Genomic DNA, 11658 nt, shown 5'->3' with positions numbered 1-11658 from the left:
CACAGCGATACATTCAGAAGCCTTGTTAGCTAACACACGAGTTTTCGAACACTTTCCCATTGGCTCTTCGCCTGCTCATTGCCTGTCATGCCTGCAGCCTGCAGGATAGCATCTAGGATTTACAAGTAAAAATTCAGAGGGTGGAAAAACCCACCCCAAACAAAAACCCACTTTAAAGGTTTGGGGGGAAACCTTGGCTTCCCCACGCTTCACTTAATTGACGGGTTCTGCAGCACCCCTGTCACGCCCGTTCAAGAAAGTGTCAAAAGGCAGCACCCCAGACAGGCTTGCAGGATGGTTTCTGGTGGGGAATATTCCTTTCATCAGGTCTGCCTTGGACAAATTAAAAGAAAAAAAAAAAAAAAAAATCAAAAGGTTTTAACTTAGTCATTCTAACATCTGGCAACACGCCCATATTAATGTCTCCGATTCCGCATTCAACCTTTTTCACAAAAAAACAAAACAAAACCAAAAAAAAAAAAAAAAAAAGTCACGTGTTCTACACTTATTTTGCTGACTGGGCATGACAGCTAATGGACAGTATTAAGCAAGATTCATTAAAAAAAAAAACAACACTACCCTCCCACCCACCCAATTATAACTAACATGCTAGTTTAAAAGCAACGTCCCGTACCCACCGCCCACCCTCTCACCTGCATTGATTTTAAGGGAAAAGAATGGGGGGGCCGGGGGGAGGAAAGCAACCTTACCACCCTAGAAACAAGAACATCCCAGAAACGTGAAAAACCTTCCTCTGAAGAAAACCAACTACACAGACTGCTAGACACATAAAGGACTGAGACAGAGCCGGTTATTTAAAGAAAGTAAACGCTTTGCTACACACGTTAACATTCAGTCAGTGTGCTCCGAGACAGAGCCTTAAGGAAAATACTACCTGAGCTTGGGAGTTAATACAATCATTAAAAGGAGGTCTAAGACCGTGTGGATACACAAAACTTTTAGAACCATTACTGGTTAAGTGATGATGGAAAACATCCCACCAGGCTGGCTTGTGAACCCGTAAGATCGGTTTTAAAAACAGACATCACTGAGGTATTTCTTCACCGTGACATTTTTAAACCCAATTCGTAGCAATCACAGTGGTCTTAGGACCCTCTCTTCCAACCAAAACACAAATGGACTAGGGGCAGGAGAGAGGTGGAGACACAACACAGCATATCATGGTAGTGTGCTTCGACTTCATCAAGTATTTAATAAACAAAAAAAAGAACAAAGGAAAGAACAACCCGTCAACATGTTACCTTTGGTAGGGAAAAAAACAATTAGACACAAAACAAAAGAGCAACACACACTTCACCCAGTCACTGTTCAGTAAAGCAGTGGCCGCCGCAAGGTCATGGTGATGAACACCCTGCTGGGTCCAGAAAAGGTACACATACAATCATGAAGGCTAAAGGATTCCCGTTCCCTTCGAACATTTGAGGTTTGCAACAACTAGATCCTTAGAACTGCTCCTAAAAGGGTCCATTTGCAGACATTCAAACTAGAGATAAAATAGTTTTCTCTTGAAGAGAGAAAGAGACCTAAAGGTCTTTATTTGCAGTTAGGTTCTCACACAGGTCAGGCGGACCAGTAGCTTCATAATACTGAGCGACCAGGTGATGGCGTGCGTACTTTCTACTGGGGTGGAGAGGCCAGATCGTAAGTAATACTTGGTTGGGATTGAGGACTACGTTGGCCTGAGCACGGGAATATCTGGGTTCAAAGTTTCTTTTTCAAGGTCAATCAAACGTTTCTCCTGGGAGAAATCAGTTCTGGATTCAGAAAAACGTTTTCTTCCAGAGGCAGCTTCCCACCGCCTCCCCCTCCCCCCACCCTCCCAGGGACTAATACTATGCCTTTCAGAGACCCGTTAGATGCGAACATGAGGTAGATGACTTTCGCCAACAGTGAGGTAGAAACTAAACACGAGCAAATGGTGTGGTGTGGAAGGGGATGTGCGTCCCGTGCCGTTGGCCTGCAGGAAGCCAGAGAGAGCTCGAGTTCCAGGAGGGCCTGGCTTTAGGGCATCCTCACACGGAGCACAAGCGTTTGACTTTTATACAGCCCCAGACTGTGGGAAGATCAAGGAGAGTGATGTTTTCAATAAATACCCTAAGTACTTTTTGGCACCACTGGATTTTTGTTTTGAAACAGAAAAACAAGCGTAGAACTTTGGCGTATCTTTCGCTATCTACCAGAACACAACAATTGTAGAATCTTCCAAAAGGGAAGACAACACATACACAAACAGTATTCTGCTGCTTCAAGCCTAAAAAGACTTCCCTCCTGAAATCATTAAGCTTTGGCTTAACTAGAACGAAACCGGACGAGCCGATCTCAAGCCATTCTCTCAGAACTCCATCAAAGTGCCTCAAATCTGGCGACTCTTTTGGCCCAACACACAATTTAGATTGTTTATGGTACCCTTGTAGGTGTTTCCCCCAAATAAGTTAGACTTAAGGGCATCCGTCAATCAAGGAGCTCGCGTGCACTTGGGGACCACCGGGGACCACGGGCTCCAGCGAAATCACCTGCCACCTGCCGGCCACACTAGAGCACAGGTTTCCCAGACAGCACTGCTTCTCGTGACCAAGTTTACAGAGAGAAGACTTTTTTTTTTTTTTTTTTTAAAGACTAACACTTCTGAAATGTCAACTCTGTCAACCAAAAGTGGTTTTTATCCACGGTTTATTTAGCCATCTCGATACCCAAACTTACATACCCAAATGCAATTGGGATCTTGTCCAAGCATAAACCGACCTTGCGCCCCATGCCACCCTGCCACCTGACCAGATCAGACAAACACGGGGATTATTGTCTGAACAGCACATTTACTCATTAGAAACAGTTTATACTCCTTCCTCCTTCGCAGCACCCACGACCTTATCTTTTCACCATGTTCAAGTTCAAGACTCCTCTCCTCGACCCAATTCCTACCTACCCTAGCATCACCTCATAAACGGGCAGGAGACATCCAGTTAAAAAACCCTTCTTTTGAGCGGCCTCACTCACACCAGAGTCCCAAATGTTGGCTCTTCTCCTCGCTCTTTGATTTGGAGCATTCCACCTTGTACAACAAACACACTCCAAAGTGCTTCGCACCGATCCCTGTGGGTCAGGAGTCAATCATGGGCAGCCACAGACGGCCAGTGTTTTAGAAACAAAAGCTTCCCAAGTGTGACCATGCTTCTCAAATGGCAGCGACGCCCAGTTCGGGGTGCAGGAAGGTAAGGAGGTGTCCCGCCCCCGAGGGCAAGAGGCAGCACCTCGTACCTCCACACTGATTCCGGAGGGGGACCTACTAGCTTTGAGCCTGCAAACTGGTCAGTCTATTAACTAAGACCCGATCATTTCGGTCCCGTGTGGAAACCCTGGCTTTACAACCAAATCCACAGAGAAATGCTAACTTAGCAGTTTCACGTTACCGCCACTCACCAAGAGAAGTTCTCACTCGGGTCCCGCGAGCCCCCCACTTACGGGGGCCCCGGGAAGGGCAGATCAGAACACAGATGGGAGACTCAAAGGTAGTGACTACCTGAAGTAACTCATCCCAGGTTTCCGAGAACATTTCTAAGAATTTCCAAGACCCATTTCTTCAAAATAAAGTTTCGTAAGCATTTAAAACCAGTTGTCTTTGGTGTTTAAAGGGTGGTTTGTTGGGTGGCTGGGGGGAGAGGGCGAAGGGAGGAAGGTCAGCACCAAGTTATTCCAAAATAAAAAACAAAAATGTTTAATTATACAAACGCTTTACCAAAGAACTTAGAACCTAGGGGCAAATAAGAGGCAACTGAATAGGAACTAGGGAAGGACTCAATACCAAATGCTTCAGTAAAAGGCGGTTTTCCAAAACAGGATTTCCTGACGCCTCCTCCCCCTGAAACACAGCAGCCGGGAGGTAGCAGTTGGAAGCTACTTTCCAATTTTTGGATCCTTTATTGCATGCGGTTCTCCTTCATGAGTTTTTCCCCACATTGGTCATTCAGAAACCCTGCTCTAACACGACGGGGAAGACCTAGGGTCCCCTGAAAGTGGCACATGTCCAGGAGACCAATGATTGGCTCGCTACGCTGCCCCCGGCACCCTTTCTTCCTCCGGGAGGAAGAAAACACATTTCTGCACATGTTAGCTCTTCCTGTTCGTTTAGAACTACGTCCATATTGCAAGGGTAATTTTCTCGTACATACAGGGACAGACACTGACCCGTCAGTCCTTCTGTTTCGACAAGAGGTGTCCCCCGTAAGCCCATCGTCAGAGACCACCTCTTCCTCCCGAGGTGCGCCACTCTGGAATTCGGTTCCTACTCAGTATTTGGGGGAATGCAGGGGCCCACGTAGGTCCTCACAAGCAGAACGTCAGCTATACCTACACTTCCCACCTGAAAGACAGATAACGCCCAGACGCACAAGGCTCTGTACCCGAGTCCGGCTGACCACAATCCAACCCTGTAAAGTGACGGACGCCATCCCACAGTTCTGCAGCGGGAGCCTGGCTTAAGTGTTCATTCTTTGGTACCAAGAGAGAGGTTTCACAAAAGGCATTACATCCTACATGTTGGGTTGGGGCAATTTGGTTTACAAATCCTTTACATTCAAAGGCCTTTGGGGGGGGGGGAAATCCACGTGAACCACGAGGTCCTACTGCGTGGCTCGGAAGCAGACCGCTCTGCAAAAGCGACCCGGGCAGAGGGTGCGGGGGTGAGCTGTTCCCGTCTGACTTTCAAACATTCTATTTCCCTGAACTTCCAAAGCAGGAAAAAAATTGTGCTTTTAAAGTAAAAGGTCGTTTCTTTGCCTACTCTTCTTAGGAAAAGAAACACCTAGCATTAACAGAACGACATTCAAGCCGGGGTCGGGGACTGACCTCCACCCTCCCTCAGAGTGCCGGGGTAGCCTGTTTCTTTCTCATGCTCTACGTGGACTACCTCGGCACTCGCCTGCCCGCCCGCACACAAGCCAGCCGGTCCGGCAGGCCGGATACCCTCTTTTCTGAGAACGGGGTTGATTTTCTTCTTCCTTCCACTGAACTTGATAACCAACAGCAAACTAAGAGTACTTAACTTTTGAGAATACTTTTAATCCAAAATCCTAAGCTACATCTATTTTTTAGAAACCAAAGCGTGAGAAGAAAAGTTTCTTCGGGTGGTGGTATGTCACCCGCAGCTTTACTATTCTGGTGTAAGATGACTCGGACCCACAAACACGCAGGTGTACCCAACGTCCCTTAAAGGAAACAAGGATCACATATCCTAAAATATGAATACGACAGTCTGCTTTTCTTGGCTAGCAAGCCACAGACACAGCCACATTTTCTAGGAATAAGAAAAGATGCTGAACAGGATGATAAACAAAACACACTGAGGTATAAAAGGAGAACACAGAAAAGTTCTCTGTTGCAGCATTTAAAAAAAAAAACAACAAAAAAATCAAAAAAAAAGTTCCCCAAAAAGATCAAGATCACACAACACAATCTAATCCCCAAAACACAGTATTCTCCAGAACACAAATACTCTATAATTAAGCGTTTTTAAATCTTATTTTTCCACGTTTTATAGTTTTTCTTTTTTTTTTTTTTTTTTTTACTTAGTTTTTTCATGTTTCCTTGGCTCAATCTACAGAATACACCCCCACCACACACATCCAGTGCCCCCCACCCAGCCACAGAGACGCCAGGCTTGTGCATATCACGCCCCACGGAGGGTCAGAGGGAAACGTGAACTCCACTGAGTGAGGGTGGGGAGGAGGGCAGAGGGCCTGCTGGGGAAGGAAATGCAAAGATTCATGAGGTAGATAGAAATTATCACGTCACAGGCTCAATCCCTGCAGAAAAGAGAAGTACATTCATCTGTAAAAAAAATAAAGATGAGGTAGGACTTAAGCAATGTTGTACTCTTCTTGTTCTCTTTCAACAAAAGAAAAAAAGAAATTTCCCTGAGACTGTTTCTTCTTTGAAATTCCAACGGAGACAGAGGGAGACGCGCGCACCCCAACACAGAAGCCCAGAGAGCGGGATCAGAAGATGAGGATCCGATTGTTGCCGAAGTCCACCACCACGATCATCCCGTCGGGGGTGACGGCGATGCCGGAGGGGCGGTCCATCTGCCCGAAGCCGCTGCCCTGGGCGCCAAACTTGCACAGGAAGCTGCCGTTGGACTCGAACATCTGCACCCGGTGGTTCCTGGAGTCGGCCACGATGATGCGCCCCTCCTGGTCCACGGCCACACCCTGCGGGCGCAGGAACTGCCCGTTGCCAGTGCCCTCGGAGCCCAGGAAGCGCGCGGACTGGCAGTCGGGGTGGATGACCAGGAGCCGGTGGTTGTTGAAGTCGGTCACCACCAAGTGGCCCTCGTGGTTGAAGGCCACGCCCCGGGGGGAGTCAAAGTGCTTCCAGAGAGCCCCCTCGAAGCCGTACTTATTCAGGAAGACGCCGTCGGGCCCGAACAGCTGGATGCGGTGGTTCCGGGTGTCCGAGACCAGGATCTTGCCCTCCGCGTTCACCGCCACGTCCCAAGGGTAGTTGAACTGCCCGTTTTTGGTTCCCTTCTCGCCGAACTTGAGCAGGAACTGGCCCTCGAACGTGAAGACCTGAATGCGATGATTGTCCTTGTCGGCCACCACGATCCTGCGGGAGGCGTCGCAGGCCACACCGGCCGGCCGGTCGAACTGCCCGGGCCGGGAGCCCAGGGTGCCGAACTTGTGGTGGAAGGCCCCGCACGGCTTGAACACCTGGATGCGGTTGTTGCTGCGGTCGGCCACGACGATGTAGCCCTCCTTGTCCACGCTCACGCCCCAGGGGCGGCACAGCTTGCCGTCGCCGTCGCCCTCGCTGCCGAAGCTCAGGCCCGGGAGCCCGATGCCCACGTAGCTGCGGCCCGACTTGACCACCACCTTGAAGGGGCTGTTCTCGATGTGCTGGTTGCACGTGGTGACCGACACGAGGTGCTCGCCCTCCAGCTGCGGCCGGTAGCTCACCACGTACGTCCCGTTCTGCTGGTCGCTCACCTCGGCACCGAACAGGTTGCCGTCGGGGCCCAGGACCACCGCCGACATCAGGTCGCCCCCCGAGAGGCGGGGCTCCCCGTCGTGGTCGTAGCCGACGACGGTGAAGGAGGCCACCTTGCCCTGGAGCGCCCTCTTGAGGCCGTCGCCCGTGGCCTTGGTGAGCGGCGCGAAGGCCCCGCTGCTGACGAAGCCGAAGGACTTGATGGCCAGGTACAGGGCCTGGTCCGGGGGCGTGAACATGACCCGGTCGTCCTCCTGGGGCTGCAGGAAGCCGCGCACGGTCTTCAGCTCCTGCACCTGGGCCAGCATGCGGTCCCGGGCCAGCAGGACGTCCAGCGCCCGCCCCTCCTCCAGGACCTGCTGCACAGCGCTGATGGTGCTCTCCAGCTTGTTGAGGCTCTGTCGCAGCTTCTCTACCTGCAGGTACAGGGACTTGGCTTTCACCTGGCGGATCTTCTCCACCTGCAGGGACAGAGCACGGAGGCTTTGAGGCAGGCAAGGCGGTGACGCACGGCCCGGCACCGGCCACTCAGACCCGCACCTCGTGCGGCCGCACGAGGACGGACGGCCGGTGCTCTTCAGAAACGGCCACACTCCCAGGACGGAGGGAGGCCGAGGAACCGTCCCGGATCACGAGAGAGGACTGAAAACGGGACTACGGCTTGCAGTGCAGGATCCTGGACCGGGGGGGGGGGGGGGGGGGCACCCGGGCGGCTTAGTCCCTTAAACATCCGACTCTCGATTTTGGCTCAGGCCGTGATCTCAGGGGTCGTGGGACCAAGCTGGGGCTTGAGGGCTCAGGCTAGGCATGGAGCCTGCTCGAGATCCTCGCTCCCTTCCCCTGTCCCGCCCGGCTCCCTCCACCCCTCCTCCACCCGTGTGCGCTCTCTCTCTCTCTCAAACAAAAACGAAAAGACCCCAAACAACAGGGCTGCCGCACACAGAGCAGGGACCGAGGGGTCAGATACTAGCATGGTTCCAGGGCTGAACTTCCTGAATTTGAGTAACTGCGAGGACGTAAGAGAATGCCCTTGCTCAGAGGAAATAAACACAGAAGCGTTTGAGGGTAAAGAGGCATCCTGTCCACAACGTGCCAACTGACTCTCGCTCGAAGCACATACAGAGTGCACGCGTAGAATGGCGAGGACGGGTCAAAATGTAAAATGATCAGTAAATCTGGGAAAAGGACATACGGAGTTCTCTCATTATTCCTGGAATAATAAAATCAAAATCAAAAGCGAAGAAGAGCCACAAAACAAATGCTTACGGAGCACCTGCTTTGTGCCAGGCACTGGGGGTGCATAATGACCAACAGAGAGGAGGAAGGTCTTTGTCCTCAGCAGCAGGACCTCCCAGTGGACACAAGGCCAGTCTTGCACTCCTGAAGGGCTGAATTTTCAGTGCAGCCACAGAGCCTGCAATCTCTTCAAAGATTTCTCCCTCTCTCTACGGCCCCCGCCCCTGAGAGGAAGAAGGACTGTATGTGGAGGGAGTGAAGGGATTTGTTGAGAACCTAATTCAAGATTACAGCCTGTACCCCCTTGCCCGGCCACACATCCCGTCTCCACGGTTTTCTGCCTCCACAGAAAGACCCCACACACCCCAAATTTGGAGATCAGTCTTTGGAAACCACTGGCCTGTATTTCCAAAGGAGCCCTTTAAATCTAAATTGCTGTGATCTACAAACCTGAAATCAGACCTGCCCCAAATAATCCCTGCTTCTGAGGGTCTCAAGCCACTCTACTTGGGAGCGTGGGGTTCACTCTGACCAATGAAAGAGAGCCACTTCTCCATGTTTCTGCATCAGATCAGTAAAAGTCCTCCAATTTAAAGTGATTTTCCCTGTGATGGGAATAAAGGTGCCACCCAGCTGATTCGTGCCATTTTGCAGACAGAATCACGACTTCTGAGAGCTCTGCTGATGACAATACCACAGAAAGACTATTTCAGAATAAGGGTCTCCTGCTGGGGGGGGGGCCTGGATTTCAGTCCGATCTTCCCTTGGTGGGGGCAATGATGTGATTTTTGACCCATTCATGATTTTCCATCTGTCGGCTCTGGGAGCAGGACACGTGTGGGGACAGATCAAAGAGCAGCTTTCTCCTTTGTTTTTGCGCTGGGCCAAACCTCTGGCCTTTGGTTTGGATCTCTCAACGAGGTGGCTGCAGCTAATCCCACAAGGTAGCCGAATCCCCTGGAAATGTGTAAGCCACAGGCATGAAAAAACATCTAGATACACAAAACCGGGTCACCTGGCACTCAAATCCCTTCAGTAATGCGTGATGCAAGAAAATTAGATGTTGTATAACAAAGAAGTATCCGAGCAGAGACAGGCAGGAAAGCTTTGCTGGGAGGGGCGGAAAGGCAGTAATTAGTACGAGAGTGGGACTCCCACAAAATTTGGAGGGCGAGGCATAATAATAAAAAGTAAAGACAAATGGGACTTAGGTACCTGTGTTCCGAACGAGGGAGCTTGTTTCAGAGGTTATCGGAGAATGAGTTTTTAGAAATGAGGTAGAAACAAAGTATATTGCAAAAAGAGACTGACCCTTCTTCCAAATTTGCTTCTCCAAGACTAAAAACTTGCTTTCCAAGCCCCCTGAAAGAGAACTGCCTTTAGGGAGAGGGCAGGAGTCGGCCTCACAGGAGGGAGGGTACCTAAGGTGAGATGCGCAGAGAAACTCCTTCGCACAAAGGCCTTTTCATCAGCAAATCCTGAAGAGCGAGTTTGTGGCAGAGTTCCCCAGAGAGCTCTCAGGTTGCACAAAGCGGGCCCCTTTCAGTTATAATTAACAGTCGTGGGTGGCATGAGCCTGGCAGACCATGGGGGCACGTGAGTGTCTGAAAACCATGTCAGGCCCGCAAAGGTGCCTCCACAAAATATGTGCTGAATAAAATCTTGAGACTTCTTCTACCCAAGGATTCTTCACTTCTCATCAAAAGGCAACTGAGTCCTATTTCCTGAGAAGCCAGCAGAGGCAAGAAAGCAATTGGCTGTGAGCTAACTAAATGGAAAATGCCATGCACAACTCCAACGCAGCCTTCCAGAACATTTTAGGGCGTAGTGACTGGTGAGGATCACTTTCAGAAACTGAGATCCCATCTGTCCCTTCACATAGTTTAGATGATTAAAACGAGCACGCACACACCTAAGCGTGCCCTTTTTACTCAGCAACGTGTATGGTCTCATTCATGTATTAAGAGACCGTGATTACAGCTGAACTGGCTTGAAGTTCAGACCCATTCACAGGCAACAGATTCTCTCCTCTTCCGAGGAGAAGAAAATGTGGGCATGAAGAGTTCGGTGGGGAGACGGCTCCTTCCAGCTGATTCCATCTAAAGAGCGGGCACACGTGTGTCGCCCTCCCAAGTGGGAAACGGGGGGTCAGTCGGTACAACCAGGCAGGACACCAAAATCAAGGATGCTTCCCACCTGCTTGCTTTCGTAACATTCTCGACCGTGCCCCCTTCTCTCGGTTTCCTTTTGAGGATACCCAACCACCTTCGTGGAGAACCTCCCGGCTTCCAGGTGGGGTCTGGAAGCGAGCAGACGCTCAAATCCTCACGGGTTCCCTGCAGCTCACGGAAAACCCAACGGCCGCGGAGGCCGGGGCAGGGGTGCACGAGCTCCCCTTACCTTCCACAGCAGCTCACACTCCCGTTCCTCCAGGGCCTTCTTGTGCCGCGCAGTCACGGCTTTGACCTCCGACTGTACCACCTTGGCCTTCATCTCCACCTGTTCTGCCACCGTCTGGGCCTGCTCGATGCTCAGCTGGAAAACCAAGAACAAGCTCGCGGCGTTAGGAGGACCTCCGCTGCTCCGTGCAGGTCAGAGACCCGAAAAGCTCACAGCCTGGGCCCCGGGACCACTTGGCCCGCTTCCCTGGAAAGAAAGCAGGCACGCAGGGAGAGAGTGCACCTGTCCGACATGGAACCGAGGGAGGTGCGGGCAAGCGCCGGATTTCCTCGTTTGGGAAACGGCACCTACACAGCGAACCTCAGGGCCGTTAAGAGCTACTCTGACACCGGGAGCCCAGGGTAGCGGGGCCCCGGCCCAAAACCGGGAAGGAGGATCGGATGTGAAATGTGCCACTCCCCACAGACTTTCTGGCCTTACTGGCCACCAGGGAAGACCCCGCAGGCCGGCACAGCCCTCAGGCGAAGGTGTGGGGGAGCTGCAGGCCTCCCGTTGCTGTCAAAGCATTAGCAGCTCAGCTCATTCCAGCCAGCACCAGCCCCAAGTGACCCAGGGGACCGTCTGCTCTGCCAGAGAAACCGTGCGCGCCCTGTGGTCAAGCCAGCTCGCCAGACCATCTCCGCACCACCGTGTGCCCCACCCTGGACCAGCAGCCCTAGTAAAGCAGCCAGTTTAATCAGACGTATTATTGTTCATAAAAAATTAATCAAGACAGAAGGCCCAGTGTTTTCATTAATATTACATGATGTGTCTTGAAAAGCCACAAGGATTTCTTTGAGATACTGAGGTATGAAATCAGGGATTCCAAACCGCTGACGGTGCTCAACAGGTCCTAGGGTGGGTGTCCCAAATTAGGAGGGGCCTAGAGGAGCACCAAGGGTTTGGAGCCTGGTCTGGGCTCAGGAACCAACCACGGGCACACCCTGGACCAAGGGGTTCCAGCACGAGGAGGATACAACT

General features: G+C 51.4%; 1 protein-coding gene across 1 annotated transcript in view; it reads right to left on the bottom strand.

The window, feature by feature from the left end:
- Window positions 1-596: 596 nt before the first annotated feature.
- The window catches only part of TRIM71 (tripartite motif containing 71), a 31548-nt gene continuing 20486 nt past the window's right edge, over window positions 597-11658 (bottom strand). The window contains exons 3-4 of the mRNA XM_049629233.1: window positions 10639-10773; window positions 597-7463 (exon numbers count right to left, since the gene is read on the bottom strand). Of these exons, the coding sequence (XP_049485190.1) occupies window positions 6012-7463; window positions 10639-10773 (1587 nt within the window). The 3' untranslated portion in view covers window positions 597-6011. The remainder of the gene's footprint in view (window positions 7464-10638; window positions 10774-11658) is intronic.

The sequence above is a fragment of the Panthera uncia genome, chromosome C2, assembly GCF_023721935.1.
Source record: "Panthera uncia isolate 11264 chromosome C2, Puncia_PCG_1.0, whole genome shotgun sequence".
Classification (NCBI taxonomy): domain Eukaryota; kingdom Metazoa; phylum Chordata; class Mammalia; order Carnivora; family Felidae; genus Panthera; species Panthera uncia.
Note: the sequence above shows the minus strand (reverse complement) of the source record. Positions and strands in the feature narration are given on the sequence as shown.